The sequence below is a fragment of the Podarcis vaucheri genome (assembly GCF_965113315.1).
Source record: "Podarcis vaucheri genome assembly, chromosome: 2".
In the NCBI taxonomy this organism is placed as follows: Eukaryota; Metazoa; Chordata; class Lepidosauria; order Squamata; family Lacertidae; genus Podarcis; species Podarcis vaucheri.
In genome coordinates, this window is record NC_138760.1 from 34,139,534 (window position 1) to 34,166,245 (window position 26,712).

General features: G+C 46.1%; 1 protein-coding gene across 1 annotated transcript; it reads right to left on the reverse strand.

The window, feature by feature from the left end:
* Positions 1–536: 536 nt before the first annotated feature.
* Positions 537–24,857, reverse strand: GAA (alpha glucosidase). The gene is made up of 20 exons (XM_082210937.1): positions 24,744–24,857; positions 23,136–23,726; positions 20,358–20,503; positions 17,572–17,737; positions 16,092–16,188; positions 14,610–14,729; positions 12,073–12,191; positions 11,790–11,921; positions 10,604–10,714; positions 10,015–10,128; positions 9,799–9,883; positions 8,951–9,068; positions 8,003–8,136; positions 7,244–7,395; positions 5,249–5,397; positions 4,871–5,012; positions 3,490–3,588; positions 3,072–3,236; positions 2,799–2,951; positions 537–1,609 (listed from the first exon to the last, which is right to left on the reverse strand). Exons 2-20 carry the CDS (start codon positions 23,661–23,663, stop codon positions 1,550–1,552), a joined length of 2,790 nt encoding a protein of 929 aa, XP_082067063.1. The 5' UTR covers positions 23,664–23,726; positions 24,744–24,857; the 3' UTR covers positions 537–1,549.
* Between the last annotated feature and the right edge of the window lie 1,855 nt (positions 24,858–26,712).

A 26,712-nucleotide genomic window follows, 5' to 3' on the forward strand; every position in this document is an offset into this window, starting at 1 on the left:
TTAAAGAAACGAGTAATTGTTAGGGATTTATCTATAGGGCATGCATGGGGTGCAGAGTGGCTGGAGCAACCCAGCAACATACTGTTGTTACAATTTTTATTTTATCTTGAATAAACCTTTAAAATAATCACTGCATCTTGCATTACATGGAATGTCGTTTACTATTTGCTCTTGTGTCTGTGCCTTATGCTGGGCGACAGCAGCACCGTATCCTCAAACTGCAGCAGTTTTTGGCAACCACCACCATCACCACTAGGATATCATCATGATCGTTAACCATTTGGGTGCTGGTAAAGCAAACCTGATGGCAACAAGAGAACAATCTGAATGCACCTGGTAAAGAGCCAGTTGGATGCCTGGCCTGTTCTGAGCTTTTGAGAGGAAAGGTAAACGAATAGGAAGGAGAGATGGGAAAGCTCTATGAGTAGTAGGGAGTGTTGCTTTGTGATCACCCACCTTTTATTAAAGGCGAACCTTTTTAAAATTTTCTGCCACCAGTGAAATAGTTCCAACACAAATGAGGGTAAAGCACAAGATTTAAGAAAAATATTTATTGAGAAGACAGACTTCCAAGAGGCAGAAAAAAATTCATTTCAGACTTCAAATGCAAACAGACTCTCTGTATTCCCTGAGTTCCTGTTGCAGCTGCCTTTCCCCAAAAAGGAGGGGGTTTTTTGTTCATAAGAGCTGCTCTTCCAGCAAGCAAGCAGCTTTTACAGCTTTCCTGTGGATGCACCACTACAAAAATAGAGCTGCATTTTAGTGCAATAAAATGAGGCCTTGTGCATAGAGAAACCCTTGCTCTGCCCAAAACAGGAGGGCAGGGGGACATGATTTGGAATGACTAACTCAACTGTCATGCTGTTTTCCCCTGAAAGATTCTGCTCCCCAGGCCAGGAAAGTTTCCCTTCCACTGCCCTTAGTCCTGGATCACTACAGCCAATGGGAAGCTACCAACTAATTCAAGGGGAGCTGACCTTGGTAGCCAATGAAGTGGGTGTTTGCAATGGCTTCTGTCTGCTTCTGCATCTGCTTGAGCAAATTTGCTCCATCTGGTCGTACCATTAAGGTGAGCTTCATCACAACAAAGCAGCATCTGTCTTCCCATGAACATTTTTTTCCGGGGGTGGTGGGGTGGGGGTGGGGGGGAGATATGAAAATTGCAGCCATGTGTCTTGAACTTCATCAGCATCCAAAAAGCAAAACCAAAGCCATCAAATATCTGGCTTAAATTAAGAATACAGAAAGTCCCTGAAGACTCGTGACTATTCCTCTTCCAACAGATACTGAGCAACCTGTGACCCTCTAGATCTTTTGGACTACAGATTCCATCATCCTTGACACCAGAAGGGTCACAGGCTCCCCTTCCCTTCCCTGCAGTGCCCAGAGGAAAACAGGAAACAGTTCTTGCTGCTGAAAAGACACTGTCTGACAAATCACCAAAACATTCCAGTGTCGCGTACAGACAGAATAATGTGCATTGTTCATCAATGGTTTTTCATTCTTCTGTTGTGGTGCAGAGAAACTGGTGAGAGCTTTTCTTCTTTGCTCAGGACCAGGTGATGAGAAATGGCTCTCCCATCAACAGGTGGAGTGGGATGGTAAGAATCTGAGGAAGCGACAAGGTAGAGTTAGTGATAGTTGCTCACAGACTTCATCCTGGAATCGCAATGAAGGACAGAGCAGTCCAAGCTCAGGTGCTGGCTGGTCCATGCTAATCTCCACTGAGACCTTGTGGGGCCATGGGTAATCTCACAAAGCAGAGGGGAAGTTCTGCTGTTCCTTCCTTTGTGCTTGGGCTTCCGTGGTACACATGGTTCAAATGTGGCTGCTGCCCCATGTGGACACACCAGTTCACGCGACAGGCACCTCTAGACTGACAGCCTGTTGGCAGTCCTACAAGCTCCTGCAGGCAAGTATACCCTGGGTGGAATTCAGTACAGCAGTAAGTAGGGTATGCATGCATGGAATGAGGTCCACTTGCACAGCAATACTCCACCCACCCCATGCCCAGCTTGAGGGTTAGGAGAAAACCAGAGCAGATTTAGGGAGGGTGGAGAATGGAGAGGAAGAAAATCTCCCTGCATGAGTGGACCTCATCAGCTGAATCCCACCCAGAGAAGCTGCCATGCTTCTAAACCAAGTCAACAATTGTCTTCTGAGTTATGAAGTCTACACTGCAACCATGCTAATTATTTCTGAGAATATTCTGTTTCCAAGGTGTAGCTGGATATATAAAGTAAAAACAGAACAAAAGCAAAAGAGCATTTACCCCCAAGTATATTGAGAATGACATTGTGTTCCCTTGATTTGCATTTTAATAGCATTTACAACATTCAGAATGTTTGAGGAAGTTTCTAGATGGGTTTTGGGGAGCGGAAGAGAGGAACTGAAATACTGGGGCAAGTATTGGGAATTATGGGAGAAACACAGGGAACTCAGGGTAGCCATGTTGTCCAATGTCCAGTTTATACTGTTGTTGCTTTATGGCATTTGTTTTGATTTATACATTTTGTATTTTGTTATGTACCGGCCCAGCAACTTCAGATTCAAGGGCAGAAACAGAAATCTAATAGGTAACTAATTCCCTGAACACTGCAAGCCCTGCTCAAATCAATTTGGCACGTTCAAATCTTTACTAGCATACTTTTAAAAAGCTGACTACAGTATATTCCATTGCTGAAATAGCTCATGCTGTCTCCCACAAAATGTCCTGCACCTTGCAGCCGTGTATAGCCTTTCTGCAATCAATGTAAGCAGAAAGAGGCATAAGCCTTCACCCACAGAGAAGTCCTTACCTTGGTGTCGGTGCGGTAGGAGAAGTCTGGGACGGGGACCCCATTTGCCAGGACACGCTGAGGAGGGCTGGGGACACCGAGAACTGCCACCTCTTTCAACAGCAGCCCATCTATTTGGCTATTGAGCTGCACAATCTCATTGATCAGCATACCCTGTAGCCGTGGGGGAGAGAGGGAGGAGAATGACACGATACCCCCACAAAACAGGTGCAGCCAAATGAGATCCCAGGCATTAGGAGCAAATGGAGCAACCTGTTTCTCCCAGAAACTCACATCTCTTGCCAGAAAGACAATCTGTGTGTAATCGCCCTTCTCAAAGGTCTGCAGTCCATCGCCATCGTCCCAGAACAGGTCACCTCTTGCTACTCCTTCCAGGGTTAAAGCCACCACTAGGGACATCCCCTTTTTGCGGGACTCTGTGGTGGTGAAGGCAGGTTCCTGGGGAGAGAGGCAGTGGAGGAAGATGATAACCAAAACAGTAAAGCCCTGAAATATAGCTCACCCCCCCCAGCAATATTATAAAAAATATCCCTGCACCCCACTAATCATGCACACAAGAACACCCTGCCAAGAGAATCCTATGGCAGTACTTGGCTTAGTAGTTCTGTGTTGTTGTTTTTGACAAAGGCACTGGGTGGATTCAAAGACATAGGATGTCCAGGCAAGGTCAAAGGTGGTGGAATTAACTCACCTGCAAGGGTAAGATGTGACCTGCTCGTACATGGACATTGATAGTGTCAAGTGGAGCCGATAAGAGAACCCATTGTCCCTTGCTGTGTATGGCAGATCCCTGAAAAGCCAGATACAGGACCCATCATTAAGCAGGCATTTGAAATCCTGTGCATGGTGTGTAAAGGCACAAAATGCACAAAGGCCGAGACTTCGCGGATCACACACAGCTTGGCTGGTTTTAGTTACAGGTAGGTAGCCGTGTTGGTCTGCCGTAGTCAAAACAAAATAAATTAAATTAAATTAAATTAAAAATTAAAAAAATCCTTCCAGTAGCACCTTAGAGACCAAGTAAGTTAGTTATTAGTATGAGCTTTTGTGTGCATGCACACTTCTTCAGATACACAAGTTTGGCTTGTGCTTGACTGGTATCATGGCTCCCCACCCTTTGAACGCACCTTCCATTTTGCTGGTGTGCAGAAAAGGTTACACACACACACACACACACACACACACACACACACACACACACACTGTCCTAAGAGCTGATGAGCTACCAAGCCTCTCTTTACTGCAGCTTAGCCAGCATTTGGATTGAGAATAAATACGGCAGCCTACTTCTGCATTGTCTAAAGGTTAATTTTCATCCACTCAGGATGATGATTCAGGCTACTGTCGCTTTAAGACAAGATTAGTCACTTGACAGTTTCAAGTCAAGCAAAATCTGAAATTTGACAAGTATTTGATCATTACAACCCACAGCGCCCAAAACAAGTATTTCTGGAGCCCATGAATGTGGCCAAGCCTGAAGGGCAAGTCATCTACCAGACACGTTGCAGAAAGATATCAGAAACCACGGCTTCTATAGAGAGTGGGCACAATAATGTTACGAAGGTGCGAGGTCAATGATGGCCACCTAGGTGAACTCAATTCTGTGAATGTCTAATCAAGACATGTGCTTCAGATACAGCTTGGACATCATGGGAAAGGCTCCATTTACTGAAGCTGAAAGGACCTGGAGCAGGGAACTATCAACCTTCTCTGCCCACTGTGCTCCCGATTCCAGTGAAACGTCGCAGGCACTTGTGATCTTTCACATTAATTATAATAATAGTTTTATTATTTATACCTCGCCCATCTGGCTGGGTTGCCCCAGCCACTCTGGGCAGCTTCCAACACATATAAAAAAACATAATAAAACATCAGAATTAAAAAAACTCCCAAAAGAGGCCTAACTTCAGATGTCTTCTAAAAGTTGTATAGTTCTTTCATCTCCTTGGCATCTGATGGGAGGGCATTCCATGGGGATAACAACAACAACAACAACAACAACAACAACAACAACAACAACAACAACAACAGTAATAATGGCGGCACTAGCCAGAGGAAGCAGCAACACTCACCGCCAAAAGGTTGTACCATGTGCCTGAAGGGAAGTAGCCGCTGACATGACTCTTCCCTGCCTCCATCACAGGAGTGATGAGAACCCCTGCTCCCCACATGAGCTGTCGGTCGATGTCCCATGTATTGGGGTCTTCTGGGAACCTGCAGAGAAGAGATTCACCCCCATACCACTCTGTATTATAGGGAATCAACAAACTTGATTTGATCAAGAAGCAAATTCCTCTGCCTCCAGCTCATAAACATTCTCTTTCATTTCTCTCTCTCTCTGGCTCCTCCCCACCCCCACCCCACCCCCCGTGGGTCAAATGGCTGCAAGGCCACAGATTCCCCACTGCACCTGACCCTTTCACTGCCAGCACAGCAGTCCGCTGACTCACTCCAGATAAAGGGGTCGGGCAACCGTCTCCCCTGCGGAGTGGGCCTTGTGAAAGAGGGTGTAGAGGTAAGGCAGCAAGGAGTAGCGAAGCAAGAAGGCTTTTCTCATGGCTTCTTTGGCCTTTTCGCTGAAGACATATGGTTCCTGGGGCTGCAAGATAGAGGGAGAAAACATATTAGAAGCATCATGCCCCAAAGACTCCTGCAGAAAGAGGCATTTCCCAGGTTGCCAAGATCAGATTCAGAAAACATCTTTTCCCCCACATGTACCCTCCCTGATACCCAAACATCCTTTTCACCAGGAAGTTCAACACCTGCTGTGGGACACGTTGACACTCTTAACACAGTGTTTTCCAGACTTGGTTCTCCAGCTGTTTTCGGACTACAACTCCCATCATCTCTAGCTAGCAAAACCAGTGGCCAGGGATGATGGGAACTGAAGTCCGAAAACAGCTGGAGACCCAAGTTTGGGAAACACTGCCTAACAGGAGTAGAGTTGAAGAGAGCTGAAATAAAAAGAGTAACCCTGAAGCCAAGGGTAGCTAACGCGGTGCCCTCTAAATGTTGTTGGGCTCCAACGCCCATCAGCCCTTGCTAGCATGGCCAACAGACACAGAGAGGTGGGATTTGGAGTCCAGCAACATCTGCAGAGCACCACGTTGCCGGCTCTGGTTTTAAGGCATGATCCCATAGGGCCCGTTGTGCCAGTAACAGAGCACATAAGACTGGGCACTTGTACCAGCCGCAATCTGTGACACTACATCGACAGTAACAGTCAGTTCTAACTGTTATGCTGCTGCTGCTGCAAGCAGACCCGAAGGTCCTTTACTACAAGGACCCCCATGGCCACTTTTGGTGCAACAGCGGCACGCAGAGCCAGAGCTCTGTAGCAAGCAGAGAGGGCGGAGGTCACTGCATGGGATGGAGTTACTTGCCACTGAGATGTGCAGCATCTTGAGGGCCACTGTGAAATCTACCGAACCAGAAAGTGAAAACAAATCCATGCAATTATTGCATGGATGGAGAAAACGGGCAGTGAGGGGGGGGATACTATTAAACCACGGTTAAGGCTGCAACCCTACATGCACTTACAAGGAAGAAAAAACAGCATGGAACACATTAGAACTTACTCCCGAGTAAGCATTGCCTTGAAAATTGACTCACTTCATGAGGTCCAGTTAATGATTTACGAGACTATAAAAAGAACAACTAAAAGAGTTGTGCATGCTGCACAATTCATACCATGCAAGCTGTGAATCTAACCATATAGAGACCTCCAGTTCCTTGCAGTTGCATAGCAGCGCCAAGAGTACTGGGGTGATTCACCAGCTCAGTATTATACGGCCTTGTTTTTCAAGTTAAGTTGCCCTAACCTTTTCCTGGGGCTCCACACCTAATCGCGTTCTTTGCCACATTGCTTTTAAAACATTATCCGGCCAATTCCTTTATTACTTCTATGCCTGTGGCTATGACCACATCACTGCACACTCTTAAATGAACTTAGAGCACAGGACACTTCTAAATGAAGTGCATTTAGGTTTTGACTCTTACTTCCTGCTCAGTATTGGAGGGGGCGGGAAATGGAGCCTTTGTCTGCTTTCTTCCAACAGCATGAAGCTGAATGTTATTTCACTGTTGCTTCACAAAAATGATTATCAGAACTTTTGGGGGACAAGCTTCACAGGATGGGTTGTAGTGAGCAGAAGCCGATTCCAAAGATTAAACTAACTGGAAGTATTTGGGGGAGAAGGGGTGAGTTGTTCAACAAGCTACCTTTATGCTTGGTTCATGACACCAGAGACCAATCCAGATACAATGGTCCACCAGTCCCTTATCCTGGACCACTGAGCGATGCTCCTATCTCCCAGAGACACACACCTTCCATTTGAACTCTCTAAAATGTTTAATCCCAGCCATGCTCCCCACCACGACCCCACACACAGCGTAAGTATGTTACAAAGAGGGGGAAAGAGCAAGGCTGATCCACCGTCGCTTACCTTGTTTCTACGGTCGTTGTGGTTTCGCATGAAGGGATAGAAGGCGCCAAGTTGGGTCCAGCGCACACAAAGCTCTTCTGACGTGTCACCCACAAAGCCACAGATGTCCGCGCCAACCAATGGCACACCATAGAAGTTAAAGAGCAGCACCGCTGAAGGCAAGACAAGGAAAATACATGGAATGACCTCTTCAGTGGCAGGCTCTAGGTGCAGGCACGATTCTGCAGTGGTCTGTGGGTTTTTTTGTGTTTGTATGTGTGTGATATTACACAGAATTCATCCCTGCTAGGGAATTCGGGACGCGGGTGGTGCTGTGGGTTAAACCACAGAGCCTAGGACTTGCTGATCAGAAGGTCAGCGGTTTGAATCCCGGTGATGGGGTGAGCTCCCATTGCTCGGTCCCTGCTCCTGCCAACCTAGCAGTTCAAAAGCACGTCAAAGTGCAAGTAGATAAATAGGTACAGCTCCGGCGGGAAGGTAAACAGTGTTTCCGTGCGCCAGAAGCGGCTTAGTCATACTGGCCTCATGACCCGGAAGCTGTACACCAGCTCCCTTGGCCAATAAAGCGAGATGAGTGCTGCAACCCCAGAGTCAGCCACAACTGGACCTAATAGTCAGGGGTCCCTTTACCTTTAGGGAATTTGCATCTCTAAGTCCAGGAACTTTCCTCTCTCATGGAGATCTGAAAGAACTCCAAAGCAGCATCTTTAAAAGCAGAACATGGCAAGTTCCTGGGACTGACTCCCCAAACATATTTACCTGGTATGGTATAGTATAAATGGTCCCAGGTGCTCATGACATCCCCAGTCCAGTGACCAGCATAGTGACCATGACCGGCAAAGGTGGAACGAGAGATGATGAACGGGCGCTTCCCTCGCACTTTCACCAAAGCGCTGAGAACAGAAGGGAGGGGAAGTTGTGGGCAATGTCAAAAACTGACCCCTGTCCATCCAGAGCTTTGATATTTCAATAATAATAATAAATTAATTTTTGTACCCCGCCCATCTGACTGGGTTGCCCCAGGCACTCTGGGTGGCTTCCAATACATATAAAAACATAGTATCAAACATTGAAAACTTCCCTATACAGGGCTGCCTTCAGATTTCTTCTAAAAGTTGTGTAGTTCTTTATCTCCTTGACATCTGACGGGTGGGCGTTCCACAGGGAGGAGTGCCACTACCGAGAAGGCCCTCTGCCTGGTTCCCTGTAACCTCACTTCTCGCAGTGAGAGAACCACCAGAAGGCCCTCAGCGTTGGACCTCAGTGTCCGGGTTGAACAATGGGTGTGGAGACGCTCCTTCAGGTATATTGGGTCAAGGCTGTTTAGGGCTTTAAAGGTCAGCACCAACACTTTGAACTGTGCTCGGAAATGTACCGGGAGCCAATGCAGGTCTTTCGGGACCTGTGTTACGTAGTCCCGGTGGCCGCTCTCAGTCACCAGTCTGGCAGCTGCATTCTGAATTGTAGTTTCAGAGTCACCTTCAAAGGTAGCCCCACGCAGAGCACATTGCAGTAGTCCAAGCACTGGTGGAAGTGCTGATTTACTGCATCCCATGAGAAGATTCTCAGGCAGAAGTTCAAACTCAAGGCGCTTGGCTCCAGCTTATCACCAGCAACAGGCCCTTGAATACCAAGATGAGACTCTGCATCCAAGAGGCATACCACCTTTTGGGCAGGGTCCCCGAGGACTCTGCATGTCCTACTCACTCGTGTGACGCGATGGCTTCGGTCAACCCATACAGATTGTGCAGGTTGTAATGGGAGGACAGGTATTGCCTGCTGGAGGCACAGAGCGTTCGAGTCTTCAAGGATCCTCCCAGCACACCTATGTGGGGAACAGGGGCAGGCAAGGCAGAACGTGTGAGCAAAAAGGCCATCACCCAGGAGCTAGAAGGCAAGTAAAGCATTCTTGAGCACTCTTGGTCTCAGGGATCTTAGGATCACTGGTGCCCAACTAGGAGCTCCTGCAGGCCGAAGGGAAAAGGCAACACTTCTCAATACTTACACCAGTCTCTTGACCTTCAGAGGGAGCTGATGCTATAGGAATAGTCTAACCACAGAGAGGTCAATTGGGAGCGACTGCTAGGACTCCTGCTTCAGGATCTGGACCAGGCCAAACAAGGATGAACTTGTTGCTCTTCGGTGCTCCTCATGCACACCAGCCCTGCACTAACTGGCATTCTGTGACTTGTGATTCCTTAACTGCAGTGTGTGTAAATCATGGGTAGAGAACCTTAGGTCCTCCAGATGTTGCTGGACCAACTCCTACTATCCTTAACCATTAGTCTTGTTTTGCCCGGGGCCATAAGAAGCTCCCCATCCCTGGTGTACGTCATGATTTTGTTAAATAGCTAATCCAGTGCTGCACAGTGCAGTGATCCAAGCAGAATTAACTGAAGGCCATGCTGTCATGAATATTCCCAAGTAATCATATTTGGAGATTCCTCTCCCCAACAGGTTTCTTGATTTATCTTCTATTCCCAGATTCTCCAGTCCCACCCATCATTTACTAGCAAAGCCCCATCTTTGTAACCTTCTCTCTCTCTCTCTCTCACCTGGCACATAAGGGGGCTTCTCAAACTTGTTGCTAGGACAGTCTTCCAAGGAACCTTCCACAAAATTTGATGGCTCATTCATGTCCTAGAATGGGGGGTGGAAAGGAGAAGAATCTTGTTTCTCCATCAGTGTAGAAGCAAAGGGATTTTGAGGACTTTGCACCTCCTCTGTTCAATGAACACGACAACACCAAAGTACTGGCCTAAGAAACTCACAATCCACATGCCATCAAAGGGCACCTGGTCATGGAAATCCTTGACCATGTCATGCCACCACTGCCGAGTCTCTGGGTTGGTGAAGTCAGGGAAGGCGGTGGGGCCAGGCCAGACCTGGAAGGTAAAAGGTCACAGGCGTCAAAAGCCATCAGGAAACCCTTGTGTGTCACAATGCTATGCTTACTTGCATCCTTAGAGCACTACTTGTGGCCCAGTTCTCCTGGAACCCCTTAAAATATGGAACTAGAGGAAGGCCAATGAAGTAAGAAAGCACAGCAAAACCTGTGTAAGAGCAGAATCCTCTGTGGTTTCTAGGGGAATGGTGACTGCAAGTGCACAATCGCAGCCATATAGCGCGCTGAGAATGCAATACTACAGGGCTTCGCTTTGCAATGCTACCAAAATGGAAGTCGGAGCCCTATGAACAAAGGAAGACATGGTCCATCCTATTGCCTCTCCTTGACCCATCCAGCTCAAGTATAATTAGAATATGAATCATGAGCTTTGATTTCACTCAAAAACATGTGCCATTCAGAGCAGGCATTCTTTCATGGTCTGCCAAAGCTCAGGGCTCGGGCCCAGGACTCACCTCTCCAATCAGAGGCTGCCCTGTTGTATTTAAGATGAAGACCCCCCGCTTCAGGCCTTCGTCATAAGGCTTGTAACTCCCAGCGGGGCTGGAACTGCTGATACCTGCATCCTAAAAAGAGAACACAGCGAGACGCAGGCTAGGACATGAAAATGCAAGAAAGCATGGAATTCCACGACTTTTGAAAAGTTAGCAGGCCGATACACAGTATCTCTTGAAATGAAGTCTATCATTTCATAACTACTTCCATTTTCTAGGTCAGACCAGCAAGTCTGGAATCTCACACCCCATGTCTCAAAAGAGTTAGGTCATATGTACCAGGGGATTTCTCAACATATAAATCTACAGATTTAAGAAAGAGAAGTCCTAGCAACTTGCTGCTTGCTTGTTGCACCTCAGAAAGCAGCCCAGACCAACAGCAGTAGCCTTAAACCAGGAGTGGAAAACAGATAACAATAACAATAATAATATTTATATTATATATTTCCCCAGCCACTCTGAGCGGTTCCCAACAGAATATTAAAAGCACAATACAATATCAAACATTTAAAACTTCCCTCATCCCTGACCACTAAATGGTGTTGGGAGTTCAAAAATATATGGAAAAATGCAGGTTTCCAACCTCCAGCTTAAACATTGTACCTAGGCTTAGAATCATTCAAGTTGTTTCTTACCGTAGGCCAGGAAAGTAGCCTCTAGATTGTTTGGACTGGTGGCCAATTGTCAGGGACGATTTGTGAGTCCCACATCACTTGGGTTGTGACAGGTTAGCTACTTCTACTCTAGAGCATTTATCTTCAAACTTTTTGGATCCAGGACCCACTTTTAACCAGAACATGCACTGGGGGACCCATTTCTTAATGTTTTACCATATATTTGTATGGTGCTTGTGCTGGTGTCACGAAGCACCTCAGATCAGTCTGCAACCTGGCCATAGTAATAATAATAATAAAAAATTGGTTTGTATCCCACTCTCTCTGGCCGAGGCCAGGCTCAGAGCGGCTAACATCATAAAAACAACACAATAAGCATAAAAACAGACATCAGTTAATTAAAATACATCTTAAAATTAATTCAGACAAGCTTCTGAATAGGTCCCGACAGACCAGCAGACGATCTACGATGTGGAGAACTGGCCTTTGTGAAGTTCCCCATCGGTGGAAGAGCTCAGGCTTCATTAACTTACCACAATCATGACGTACCTCCGGCCATCGCGGTGGAAGTCGTTCACCATATCTGGCATATCCCCGAAGCCATCCTTGTTGAAAGTGAAATCTCTCCTAGCATCTGCATAATCCAGGTCGTTCCACTGCACATCCTGTGAAGTCCACAGATGGCGGCATTACTGAGCATACTGGCGGTTTCTCTGACGCTCTGGCCCTGTTGTTCCCCACTGCTCTGTTATCATGGCTCTAGAGGCACATGAGGGAGAAGCTGTGTCCTGGAGAGGACTCCGGGAAGCCACGTACCAGGGGGAATCGTGCCGCTGTCATGTTCTTCACCACTTCCCGGGTGACATCCGTAGATGAGTATCCCCAGCGACACAGGTGGAATCCCAGGGCCCAGTATGGGGGCATGAATGGATACCCTGAAGGAAAAAGGAATAGGTGGGGGCGGAGAGAAAAGGAAAGATACTCAGAGGCCTCCAACAACCAATAGCATCTCACAAATGCACCATGCAAGTAAACTTTCAATGAAACAGCCTCCAAGATTTGAAGAAATAAACTTCCTCATTCAAATGTTCTTTGGGAGATGGGTAAAAAAAAATAGCGTAAATATGTCTCCTTTAAAAATCTAAGACCGCCTCTTTTCTGTTGCAGCTAAGGCCAGGATTAGGAGCAAGGGGTCAGTCCCCATTCCAAATACAGTGGTGCCCCGCAAGACGAATGCCTCGCAAGACGGAAAACTCTCTAGACAAAAGAGTTTTCCGTTTTGGAGGTGCTTCGCAAAACGAATTTCCTATGGGCTTGCTTCGCAAGACGACAATGTCTTGCGAGTTCCTGCTGGTTCCCCCCCCCCTTTTTCTAAGCTGCTAAGCCGCTTATCAGCTGATCCGATCAGCAGATAAGACGCTAAAAGCCGCTAATAGCGCTAATCCGCTAATCCGTCAATGGGCTTGCTTTGCAAGATGAAAAAACCGCTAGACGAAGAGAATCACAGAACGGATTCTTTTCGTCTTGCGAGGCACCACTGTACTCATGGAAAGATTTTGATGGTTATGTTTATTGCATTGTAATAAATACAAATACAGTGGAAACTCGGGTTACAAACACCTCGGGTTACAGACTCCGCTAACCTGGAAGTAGTACCTCAGGTTAAGAAGTTTACCTCAGGATGAGAACAGAAATCATGTGCCGCAGCGGCAGTGGGAGGCCCCATTAGCTAAAGTGGGACCTCAGGTTAAGAACGGTTTCAGGTTAAGAACGGACCTCCGGAACGAATTAAGTTCATAACCCGAGGTACCACTGTAGAGCGGCCAGAAGAATTCCTTCAGGGGGCAAAGAGGATTAAGGCAGCAGAGCTGGAAATCTCAAGCATAATAGTCCAGGGCTGCCTTATGTATTTTTCAGTGCATGAAGTACATCCATGTGGGAAAAGGGAAGCCCGTGTACAGATGATTATTATTTTTATTTAATAAATTTATATACTGCCCTATACCCGCAAGTCTCAGGGCAGTTCACATGGGACGGTGGCAATGCTGGTATCATCACCATCACTGTTCCTTCATTTGTATGGTGCCTTGCCACACACAAAAACTGTGCTCAAAGAGGCTTGGAAGAAGGGCAACAGCAAAACAGTACAAAATCAACCATCGGAATTACAATTTCACAATAACAGCAATAATGAAACACCAATGTAATAACAACCATAATGGCATACAACAAAATAACATCTCGGTACTATAACTATAGCAACGTTGCACCTCCTAGCAGTAACAAAAAACAGCAGGGGGGTTTAAACAAGCTCTACCTCTCTTTTAGAGGGACGCGGGTGGCACTGTGGGTTAAACCACAGAGCCTAGGACTTGCCAATCAGAAGGTTGGCGGTTTGAATCCCCGCGACAGGGTGAGCTCCCGGTCCCTGCTCCTGCTAACCTAGCAGTTCGAAAGTAGATAAAGAAGTACCACTCCGGTGGGAAGGTAAATGGCGTTTCCATGTGCTGCTCTGGTTCGCCAGAAGTGGCTTAGTCATGCCAGCCACATGACCCGGAAGCTGTACGCCGGCTCCCTTGGCCAATAAAGCGAGATGAGCACCACAACCCCAGAGTCAGCCATGACTGAACCTAATGGTCGGGGTCCCTTTACCTTTTTTACCTCTCTTTTAAATCAGAACCAGTGAAAGCAGTGAAGGTCCTGTGTGAGTGCCTGGAGGTGGTTGGAGGATGGATGGCGGCCAACAGATTGAGGTTGAATCCTGACAAGACAGAAGTACTGTTTTGGAGGGTAACTGTTCCCCTGAAGGACCAGGTGTGCAGCCTGGGAGTAATTTTGGACTCACAGCTATCCATGGAGGCGCAGGTCAATTCTGTGTCCAGGGCAGCTGTTTACCAGTGCCGCCTGGTACGCAGGGTGAGACCCTACCTGCCTGCGGACTGTCTTGCCAGAGTGATGCATGCTCTAGTTATCTCTTGATTGGACTACTGCAACGCACTCTACATGGGGCTACCTTTGAAGGTGACCCGGAAACTGCAACTAATCCAGAATGCGGCAGCTAGACTGGTGACTGGGGTTGCCCCTTTTAATAACTTTCTAGCACCAACAGTACATTACCTGAAGTTCAAAATAAAGAGGAGTGCCTATACAGAGAAAGGACAGGCTTGAATTATTGCAGCCCTGGCACTGGATGCTGGTCAGTGCCATTAAGGACAAAGCTGGAAGTTGCTTATAGCACTTCACAGGACCCACAACAGACCAGAGTGGTATTTTTGATGGCAGCAGTTTTGGAAGAGAAGGCACTTTATCAAGTTATTAGCTAGCTTCTCATAAGGAAGAAAGCAAGTGCCTACCAATGACATCCATGTACTGCCGCACAACACTCTTTGGGTCTGGACCCAGGAAGACGTAGAAATCTAGGATACCACCAGTTGTTCTCCAGGTTAGGGCTGGACTGGGCTGGAGGATCACATCTGAAAGGCAGAAAGAGGCATGGAAATAGTGGCTGAAGACCAAAGGCACATCCTGAAAACAGATTCCCAAATCTTGTTCCAGTAAGGTTGATCCAGTGAACTAGTGGCAATAAGCAGGGAGGGACCAGAGTCAGACCAAAAATAAAAATAAATTGGCTTTATCTAAACTGAAGCACATAAATGATGAAAATTTACAAATTCAGCAACCACTGAAAAATCAGAATAAAAATAAATAAATTTATAAATGGTAAATGATATTAGACTGGGGAATAAAATTAATTAAATGAAGCATGTATGTAAACCCTAAATTGCACCCTCCTAAAACTTTTACCAGTCTAATTTAGTTAATTTAGGTTACTAAATTCATAGCCTTATAGCAGTTTAATCTAAAGTGTAGTGGGGGGTGATGACCTTCACTATGCATGCAGATTTGCCCCCCAAATGGGGCTCAGGAACACTTCCCAATTTGGAGCCCAGATACACTGTCACGATTTTACCTTCACGGTTTACAGGCAACCATCACCTTGCATCAGCAGCTAAATCCCTCACCTCTCCAGCCTGATGTGCATTTTTGCCTGTAAATATGCTGACAGCATCAGCTTGCTGTTACCCACTCACTACACCGCCTGATCTGATCAGGACAGATGCACAATATTACATATAGATTCATCTTACGTATAGATTTGTCTTAAAGGGAAAGGCTTACAACGTATCAGTCAGGCTGCGATCCTAAACACATCCTGAACAGTGGAGCTTCCCTAAGAGTAAGTTCCATGGAATACAATAGAATTTGCCTCTGAAAGAATGTGGGTGGTGCTGTGGGTTAAACCACAGAGCCTAGGGCTTGCCAATCAGAAGGTCGGCGGTTCAAATCCCCGTGATGGGGTGAGCTCCCGTTGCTCGGTCCCTGCTCCTGCCAACCTAGCAGTTCGAAAGCACAAAGTGCAAGTAGATAAAGAGGTACCACTCCGGCGGGAAGGTAAACGGCATTTCTGTGCACTGCTCTAGTTCTCCAGAAGCGGCTTAGTCATGCTGGCCACATGACCCGGAAGCTGCACTTGGCCAATAAAGTGAGATGAGCGCCGCAACCCCAGAGTCGTCCGCGACTGGACCTAATAGTCAGGGGTCCCTTTACCTTTACCTTTTACACATGCTGAGGATTGCACTGATGGGTAAGAAACTAAACTGCCACAGCTCCAAAAAAAAAAAAAAAAAAAAAAGGCCCAAAGCATTATAGAATGCTTGAAAAAATGACTATTAAATATATAGTATCCTGCATTTTAAATAAACAAGATGTAGGGTTCTTTGTAGAGGTAGATAGATATAAAGGAACAGAGAACACACTCTAAAGAGATACCTTACCCATAGCATTGCTGTTTAGCAAAAAGACTCCATGGGCCAAGCCGCCGTCTTCCATTGCCAGGTAGAAGGGGTGTGAGCCATACAGATTGACAGAGGGCTGAAAATGCAGAAACAGTGCATAGTCCACATTACACTACACAGCTAAGCCAGGTGTCAGGGACTGGACTGAAGGGGACAAGATGGAGGAGGAATGGTGGAGATCACTCCCCCCCCCCGCCCCCCGTTCTCCTGAAGCTTCCAGAGAAGAGGAAGGCAGTACAGTAGTACCTCGGGTTAAGAACTTAATTCGTTCTGGAGGTCCATTCTTAACCTGAAAGTGGTCTTAACCTGAAGCACCACTTTAGCTAATGGGGCCTCCTGCTGCCGACGCGCCACTGGTGCACGATTTCTGTTCTCATCCTGAAGCAAAGTTCTTAACCCGAGGTACAATTTCTGGGTTAGCGGAGTCTGTAAGCTGAAGCGTCTGTAACCTGAGGTACCACTGTATTGAATTACAGCAGTGGTTTGAGGATGGTGACAGCTCAGAGACATGTGAACAGACGAGTTGGGAGGTGTTGGGAGAAGAGAAGAGAAGAGAAGAGAAGAGAAGAGAAGAGAAGAGGGAGACTGAGACAGAGCAGACAGCTGACACATTATCATTGGAGAGTATTTCTGACCCTCCTTCTCCCAGAACCTGGCGATCGTTGATATACAAGAGCAAAAGACTCAGAGACAATTAGCCTCTGTCGGCCACCATAAGAGGAAGTGCTGTTACTAGCAAGGGAAGGGGAAGGAGCTCAGCTGGAGCAACGCCATTAACGGGAGACAGACTGCATTCCTTGTCTCTCGCTGTGATGATTGAATACACTCACTAGTAGGAACTATTCTTTGTTTTCTCTGTTTCTTGCTGCCACTGGGGGAGGGAAAGAATTCCCCGAAGCTTGACACCAGGTTTAGTTAGTAGAACAGTGCAATGATGGATCTACGCTGTGGACAATGGCAGAATACTTCAGAACCTCACTGCCAGACTAGGTCAAATGATCCTTCCTGCACAAAGCACATCAGAAGTCAATGAGAAGATAAGGCATTCCTCCGACAAATGGTCCTAGCAATGCATATGATGGTGTGTATGCCCACAACTCCATACACACTACTAACTTATAACCTGCTGGAGAATTCTGGGTACTGAAGTCAGGTGAGGTGTTGATAATTCTCTGCTGGAAATCCCAAGCTCCTTTCCTAGAACTACTTCTCCGGGAAGAAGGAAAGGACAGGTTTAACTGGATTCAAAAACAGAAGGGACAAAGAGGCAACAAAACGTTGTAGCGTAGAGTGCTCCTGTTGGGGGTTCCAGCCAAGCCATTTCCCATGCTTCTCCCCTCTGTCCTCTGGATACACAGCACAGTGTGGCCTCTGAGCATGCCCAATCTTTATTGGGCTGTTGCTGCTTTTTGAGAGGCAGACTTCTAAAGCCTTTCCCCCCCAGCCCTTCCTGACTTACTGTGGGCGTTATGTCCCGATTCCATAAGGTAACCCTGGTCCAATTGACATTCAGGATGAGCGAGGTCTGGTGCTCACCCAGCCCAGAGATGAAGCGCGATGGCAGGGAAGTGGAGATCTGCAGGAACTGGTCTGCATAGAAGAGGGGAGCCACGGTGGTATTGATTCTATTTGGGGGAGAAAGTGGACAATCCCACTAAGCAGACTGCAATGAATTTGCCTTTTCTAGATCTCTGTTCCACTAACCACTCCCAAAGCCTACACCCACACACACAACTTCCAATGGATTTGTTGACCACATGGCTAGGGCACATGAGCACTGTGTAGCTCAGTTGGCCATAGGAGGCTATTGCTTGTCTGAATTCACTGTGCGAACAAGGAGAAAGAAGCCCCTGAACCAGACATTAGAAACATAAGGATCTGCCTTATACAAGTCCACCTAACTCAGTGTTTTCTGCCTGACTGGCAGAGGCTCTCCTCCATTTCAGGCAGAGATGTCTCCAAGCCCTACCTGGAGATGCTGGGGATTTCACCAGGGACCTCCTGTCTGGAACACTGATGCTTTACCACCGAGTCCAGCCAAAAAGTGTTAGAATTCCTGCTCCGTGATTGCAGTCATGGGATTGCTGTCGTTCACATGACGGTGTATGTTTTGACTCCACAGAGTGGGAAGTGACGGAGACAGGATGTTTGTGTTACTGTGTTCCGTGAAGTGGGACTATTGTCGTTCTTTTTCTCTTTGCTGCCTGATGCTAGAGAGAGAGGGAGCCATGTTGCAGTGCTCCGTGTGTGTTTATATGTAAATAAAGTAGATTAGCCAAAATGCTGAGTTGCTGAGGTCTATTACGCAAGCTGCGAAGACTCTGCAATCCCTAAGTGTGCCTAAGTGTCTATTGGCATCGGTCACTGTGATGTTCGGGCTGAAGTAAAGCTTTTGAAGCTCCCGAACGATCGGCCAGGACGGAGAGAACATGCCAGTCGGGCATGTGTCTCTGCCAGGGTCCTACTCAAGTGTAGGTCAAGCTCCTGGCAATTCCACTTTAGCATTTCTCTGGTTCCCGCTGCCCTAGCACACCTGTGAATAATGTCACTACATACCCTGAATGCAGAAAAGGACCTTTCAAGCTCTGTCTCACCATAAAAGCAGAAGGTCAAAAAGAGGAAGTGCTTTAGCCCAGAGTTATAAATACTACAAAGAGCTCTAACCACTGGAGGCTGCTTCTCATAACAGTATTTGCTTAAGGTGCACACTTAAAAGAGGCTACATTTTCAGATATCAAGTTATGTGCAAATGACTCCAATTCATGTCTGGAAAAACACACATCAGTCAGGCACACACATCAGAGAGTTGGTAATGTGTGAAGTGCCACCTTAGGTAGATTCTTGGGTATAAACCCTGGATTGCTCGTATGCAGTATGGCAAATGGCCCTGGGGGCAGCCTGTCAGTGGAAGCCTTCTGCTTGTGCATCAGGGTGAGCCCCCTACCCCTATGTGACCCCTGAAATTGGGGGTCTATTACGTATATTGGGGGTCTATTACGTATATAGTGCATTAACTGATTTACCCCATGAAAGAATATGTACATTATCCTATATATTAAACATAATACATATATGTTTAATTAGGCATTCATAATTTACCCCATGAATATCCTTGAATATACCAGTACCTATAATTTTACATAATACGTAACTGTTTATTGTGCATAATATTCTATACGACTATTAAATACGTATCATTAACCTATATATCTGATTTTAAAACGTTATATCTATCTCATGCATTATTATTTTTAAAATATATTTTATTAATTTATTTACAACATAGTCCACAACAACTCATACATACAAACAAACCCACCACCATGGACAATTTAATTATCAAAATTAAACTCCTATCCCCTTACATAAAGAAAACAAACATAAAAATAAAAGACTTCCTTTATCCTGTAAATGGCCTCCTTATTTACTTCTGGTATACTGTTTCTTTTATATGTGACTATTACAATTTTTCCTAGTTATGACTTAAAAAACCGCAAAGTCTCCTGTAGAAATTAATCGAAACAAGTCTCGGTATATATTTTGGGGCACTGTTTGGTAAAGTATTCTCTGCATTTCCCCCATTCTTTTTGAAATTCTTGTCTGGGTTGTAAACACTCATGGCTATCCACTAACTACCCTCCATAATCTTACATTCAGCCATTACCTGAAATATTTCTAGTAAACATGGAAGTGCATTTTATACCCGGTTATTTATTAATCTGGCATATCACGTGAGAATCATCAACCCCTGTATATAAGGCCCCCCTCCCTAGTAATCACGCCCATAACTTGAGGTTGCATCACTTTTCCCAAGGCCCCTGGTTGTTAGGTCAGGACCATCCTACTCTCCATTACCACTTTCTCATCTTTTCCAAGGCCTCTGGTTAACGGGTTAGTTCTGCTTGTGCCCTTGCTCATAGCATAACTAGTTTTCCTGTCGGCTGGTATTTTTTATTTCTCTTTCCCTTCAGATCACACTATGTGGTGGGGAGAGAAGGGATCGTTCTGTCTGGCAAGCTGCAATGCTTGCACAGACGGAATGACTGAAGAAGCATGATGTTGAATTCTATATATTAGCTACAACATGGGTCTCAGACAGGTCAACTGCCTTCACCCCCACATGCTCTCATTCCCTCATTCCTCTGTTATTTTCATACAGCTTTTCAGGTTCTGTTTGACTGATGCTCTTGGCAGCAAGCAGACAGAAGGAGAACATTTGGGTAAAGAAAATCAGGAGTAACTTACAGAACCTGCCCACTGGATTTTCGGACAACAACAAGGCCAAATGGATCATCAGAGAACTGTACAGAGTACAGTGTTGAGGACGCCCGGTTGCTCGTTTTTGGGGTCTCTAAAGGGACTTCATAGCGCTTGTTAACTGGGTCCTTAAGCTGTGTTGGAGAAGACAATTGAAACAGCATTACAGGGTTGACTTAAGCCATAGTGAGCCTTTGAGGAGATTCCTGCATCACAAATAGAGATGCTGCAAATCAGAGAAGTCTAGCCAGGCTGTCAGGAACTTAGCATCTATAGTGAAATTACTTGAGAGAAGTAGGGGGTGGGAAAAGATCATTCATAAATTTCAGGGTGGGCATGTCCTGGTCAGAGGATGAGTCAAAGGAACCAGGTGTTTTTCATGAAACAACTCATCCCTCCACCCCCAATTCAATTAGCAAAATATTTGACTTTATATACAGTACCGATTTATTACATCCAATAATAATAATAATAATAATAATAATAATAATAATAATTTTTATTTATATCCCGCCCTCCCCAGCCGAAGCCGGGCTCAGGGCGGCTAACAACAATCAAATAATCAGTCAAATGATCACAAAATCTAAAAATATTTCATTATAAAAATTAATTAAATCAAATTGATGGCAACCAATTAAGCAAAATTCTTAGCCACTGATTTGATCCAAGTAGCAAAATACCCCAATTTTCACCTGATTTTGGAGCGACTTCCGGGGTTGGCGCGATCTGGGAATGGCGGATTCCCTCCGAGCTCCGGAGGGAATCGGCTCAGCGGGGGACGGGTCTTTGCCGTGCCGGTGACACGGGGACCCTTAAAACCGCAGGCGCGGAAGCCTGCGGACTGAAGACTCGGTGGGTGCCTTAAGCGCCCCCCCTGATTCGCGAAGAGCCTTTTTAAAGGCTGCGGAGGGGATACGGGGGGTGGCGTGGCACTGAGAGTCCATTGCTACCTCCGCTGAGCGAAGCCGCGAGCCATGACCGGAGAGCGCTGACTTCCTTCCTTGAAATTCGGCTGAAAAAACAACCCGTGAGTAGATTGGAATTGGACTTTAAGAATTTCCTGTTTGAATCTGAGACGACCGGGGGGTGTGCTAAAAGGAAGTCCGCACCCCCCCCTTGCAGACGAGCTAAAGCAACGACGTAAGAACTAAGCTGGAGAGCCTACCCTGCAAAGGGTGAGTTTTAAAAAGACAGTAACTTCCAAGATTGGGGGGGGAAAAAGCAATTTTGTGCAGGAGAGTGGAATTTTGGAGGTTTCTTCTTTTGTAAACAACCCTCCCCCCCCCCGGGCCCGGGAGCGTCCTATTTTGGAGCCTGTAAGCATAGAATCTGACAGCTGTCAAAGCTGTCAAATATACAGTCTACAGGAAAAAACTGCTACGTAAGACCCCTCTGGAATAAAAGGTGTTACAATTGAATTTAAATTGTTGAAAACAAAGTAACAAAAATAAGAAAGAGGACTGTTGGAGAAAACAACGTTAAGTAATCAGATTCCCTCTAGGGGGAACTCTGTGGAATTACAATGGCTGTGGATGGAAAGATACTGGCGGAAATCGAAAGGATGTTCAATTTGGTGGGAACTTTACAAGAGCATATTTCGGAAATGAGTAAACATATGATGACCTTGACTCCTGAAACAAACAGTTCTGCTGATTGCAAGGAGGATCGGAATGAGAAAGAACCCACAGCTGAACCTGAAATGATAATTAAAGAAAAGGAGACAAAACAAGAGAAAGAGAAAGTAAAGCTGGAAAATACTAACCAGAATCTGACATCTGTGGAATACAAGCAAGGAGACTATTGGATTACAAATCTACGAAAGATGCAAAAGACGAAAGTGGAGGCCCTGGAAGCTTATGGAATGCAAGAATTTAAAATAAAGAAATACAATTGGGGCCTCCACATTGACTTTGACTCTGACTACGATTTGAAAGATCTATGCCTTGTGGAAATTCTGCAGCAGTTGTACCTAAGAGACTATGGATGGATTGTGATAGAACTCTTTCGAGATTTGATGACCGACACAAAGGATTACCAACAAGACCGGCGGAGAGGGACTGTGAGAGATTGGAGAGCCTCGGATGTGAGGAACCCAGGCTAAGAACTGATATTTTGGACATATATTGAGAAGGGACGCAAATCGGGGATGGGAGGGAGGGAAGGATGTAATTTTAACAACACTCAGGACAAGGGAAATTAATCAATATGACCAATATTAAAGACAAAATGGGAAATCGATGGAAGGGAACTGAGGTCCAACTTAGAACAACTGTTTTCCTTTTTAAAAGGGCTATTATTGAGAAGGTTAGGATTTTGAGAAACGACAATTTGCTGATACAACTTTGGGAATAGGGATGCAAGGGAGGGGGTGGGGGGAAGTCAGAGACCAGGGTTATGAAAATAAGTGTTTTTTGAAACTTTATATCTTTTTTTGTTTTTTTGTTTTTGTGTCTTTTTTGTTTTTTTGTTTTTCTGTTTGTTTGTCTATAAAAAAATGTGAAAACCCAATAAAAATTTTATATATAAAAAATTTTTTTTTCACCTGATTTTGATCATTGTATATTCTCCTGGAGTGCTATAGGCCCACTTGGTTTTTGATGTTGTTTTGAAATATTACGATGAGATTTTTGTGCTGTTTGGGTGTGTGTGTTTTTAATTACATCTTACTGCATGTATAATATGCAATTTGCAAGTTGCTCTGCAAAGATATTATTTTCTTGATGAGCAGTATACAAATGAAATGAAATAGGCACAGTCCCTACTCACCGTGAAGTGAAGCCTACCCTCCGTCTCAAAGATCACATCCAGCTGCAAGGTCATTACGTCGTCTGGCATGAAAGTGGGCACATTGCGGGTCAAGCGGGCAGTGTAGCCACTTTCAGTGGTGGTCAGGTTTGCTAACTTGTAACTAGGGTAGCTAGGAGGGAAGAAGCACCACGGCTGCAAAATAGCAGGGCCCTTGGGCAAAACAGGGACATAACAACAGCCCCGGGCCTGGCATTCTTCTTGAGAGAGCAGCTTCTCTGGAGCACAGTCAAAGCGGCTGTCTGGAGGAACGTTGCACTGTGGCTGCGCGATGAACCCTCTGGGGAATTCCGGTCGTTCTATGGGCTTCCGTTTCACGTCCCTGCATTTATTATGATCTCTGCAGGCGCTCGCTGCTTCTGGAGCAGCTCCAGGGCTCAAGTTATCATGGACCCCAGAAACACCAAGTATAACAGTTGCAGCTGTGATGCCAGAAGCCCACAGAATCATGCAGAGACCCTTCCACTTAGGCTTCTCCGTCAGTGGCATAGCGGACTTTCAGGAGACAGGCAGGTGTGCCCTCCTCAGCCGGCATAGGATTGGTTAAGGCATCTACCTGCAGGAGAACATGCAAGACAAGGAACTTAAGACTTTCTGCAGGCTGCATTGCCCAAGAGTCCTATTATGTAGTCAAAAGTTCCCAGTCTGCTTCTTGGCATTCATTAGTTTTATCTGACTTAAGTACCCAGCAAGTCAGTTCTATACAATAGCCAGAGTGCATTCCTGCCTACCCCCCCACCCCGGTCTGCCTAATGCTGCTTCCAAACTTAATGGGCCCCTTGACACCACTTTGAGGGTTCACTGGTCTACTCACATTGATGGATTTGGGTTAAAATGGAGCATTCATTCATGGGTGTAACATAGTTGTCTACTTTTCCCTTTTCTTGCTAGGAATCCTATTCGGAATAAAGGAATTTCCCTTTTAAAAAGTTGACAGCTGTGGGGTGTAGTGGGGGGTGGGGTGGGGTGGCAGGGGCCAGCAGCCTCCCCTCAATCAATAAAAATCCATAGAAACCTGAGGTCCTGCCCCACCCCACCCCAAAAATCCTGGCTACGCCCATGCATTCATTCTAGTTTGGTGGACTCCATTCTGCCTGTGATTAAGTCTTATGCTCCCTTCTTTTTTTCTCTGGAGAAAATGGGGTACAATTCTATATGGGAACTATCACAGTCCCAAATACTACCTGTTTTCTGGCAAGATTCCGTGCCTAAGAGCTCTGCAGCAGGCAGAAAAACAGAAGGTGCATATACAGTACTACTATTATACAGTGAAAGGAGGCACGTTTTCCCAGTTTTTTTTTGGGGGGGGGCAGTTAAAGGCACGGGAATCCTGCAAATAACATGAAAAATGGTGACATTGTGTAATTAATAAAATACCGACTTCGGAATTTTCCTCATGAGTCAACACTGCTAACTTTGCTTTTTGTGTAATAAAAATTACAGGAACCCTTGAAAACCTCACAGTGCTTGATCTCCGAATAAGATTCTTCAGCTTACTCTACCAGGCTTTCAGAACGGGGTGGGGGACACTCAAATATATCCTGACCATTTCCCCCTGCAAAACTTCACTCACCGCCGGCTCAGAAACGCCGTCAGCCTGCCACGTACAGTACTCGAGTCCAAGAATATTCCGGGTGGGTGGGGGAAATCACAACAGTCACGTGAGCAGTTGATCATGTGACTTCCCCCTAGTTTGTCTTTCGGGTTTTCTTGAAGCAAGCAAGCTCCGTAGACTAAAGTGGGAGAAGAGTCTGTTGTTGTTACTTGAGGCATCATATAGCGTCATGGAGAAAGATTCCCCTGGATTCAAAATACTTTTCTCAGGGAAAATATGGATTCGGATTTGTACCCGAATTCATCAAACTGTGTAGAACTTCAACCTCGAACACGCACACACAGCCACCACGCTGGGGAACAAAAATAAGCAAGAAAAATTTGATAGGAAATGATCGAGGCCGCTCCTGAACTTTGGTATCTTCTAGACCTAGAGAGATTCATTTAGTCGGAAGGTGCGTGTCCTGAAGAGGGAACATGTTATGCCCTTTTGGAGTAGTTATAATAATGCGGACGCTTGGATACTCATTCCTATTAGCAAGCGATGAGCTTCTTCCTCATTGACGAGCTGTGACAAATTACCTTTTTTGCGGGGGGGGGGGAGAGAGCACCAATCCTGTGATTAAACGCTGTACAAGCATTGAGAATGTTCGCAAGTTTTTAGTCTGCCTCCTCGCGTGCGTGCACTTGCTACTTGTTGCTGTCGGTTTGGGAAGTGGTGTTCAAAAGGGACGATTGGTCTTACCCAGGCTTCCTCAACCTTGGCCATCCAGATGTTTTTGGCCTACAGCTCCCATGATTCCTAGCTAGCAGGACCAGTGGTCAAGGATGCTGGGAATTGTAGTCTCAAAACATCTGGAGGGTCAAGGTTGAGGAAGCCTGGACTTACCTGAAGCGTAGATTTGGTGGATAAGGGAGGGTACATCACTTTGCCACCTTTATGCAGCTCTCCTGAAGCCCTGGGAGATGCGCTGGGAGAGAGGCTTTGCAGGTGCTGCCAATCAACAGCGCCTGCAAAGCGCCTTTGGGCCAAGCCCTGCCCTTGCCTGTCCCACGTCTGGCATTCTACTGTATATGTCATATAACAACTGGTGCAGAGCTGGTAGGCATGCTTGGTGGAATGGGCCTGATGATAGTCAAATTTGGGCAGCAGGCTGGAGGTTCACACTGGACAGTATACAGGTGTGCTTGCAGAACTAGCATATTTTTTTCTACAACGAAAAGCTGTTTCAGCCACACATTTTGTACCCCAAATGGATGACAAGGTAGAAAATACACAGTGTGTTTGTTTGTGAAGGGTGTTCACATACAGTATAAAACTCTGAACCAACACTTTAGCAAAAAAGAAAAGAAAATACCCCTAGCTGAGTGCCTATAGCAGGGGTCAGCAAACTTTTCCAGCAGGGGGCCGGTCCACTGTCCCTCAGACCTTGTGGGGGGCTGGACTATATTTTGAAGGGGGGGGGAATGAACGAATTCCTATGCCCCACAAATAACCCAACACATTCTTTTGTTGTTTAGTCGTTTAGTCATGTCCGACTCTTTGTGACCCCATGGACCAGAGCCCGCCAGGCACTCCTGTCTTCCACTGCCTCCCCCAGTTTGGTCAAACTCATGCTGGTAGCTTCGAGAACACTGTCCAACCATCTCGTCCTCTGTCGTCCCCTTCTCCTTGTGCCCTCCATCTTTCCCAACATCAGGGTCTTTTCCAGAGAGTCTTCTCTTCTCACGAGGTGGCCAAAGTATTGGAGCCTCAGCTTCACGATCTGTCCTTCCAGTGAGCGCCTAGGGCTGATTTCCTTAAGAATGGATAGGTTTGATCTTCTTGCAGTCCATGGGACTCTCAAGAGTCTCCTCCAGCACCATAATTCAAAAGCATCAATTCTTCGGCGATCAGCCTTCTTTATGGTCACACATTCTACTCATGTAAAAACATGCTGATTCCCTGATGGTCTGCAGGCTGGATTTAGAAGGCAATTGGGCT

Bases quoted from the DNA above. Each gene is read 5' to 3' on its own strand.
- GAA (XM_082210937.1), bottom strand. From the start codon at position 23,663: ATGCCACTGACGGAGAAGCCTAAGTGGAAGGGTCTCTGCATGATTCTG. The intron at 9,069-9,798 runs GTGAGAGAGAGA...TTCCCCACATAG, and splicing joins GAAGCCCCCTTATGTGCCAG to GTGTGCTGGGAGGATCCTTG. The intron at 5,013-5,248 runs GTGAGTCAGCGG...TCTTCTCTGCAG, and splicing joins GCCCGACCCCTTTATCTGGA to GTTCCCAGAAGACCCCAATA.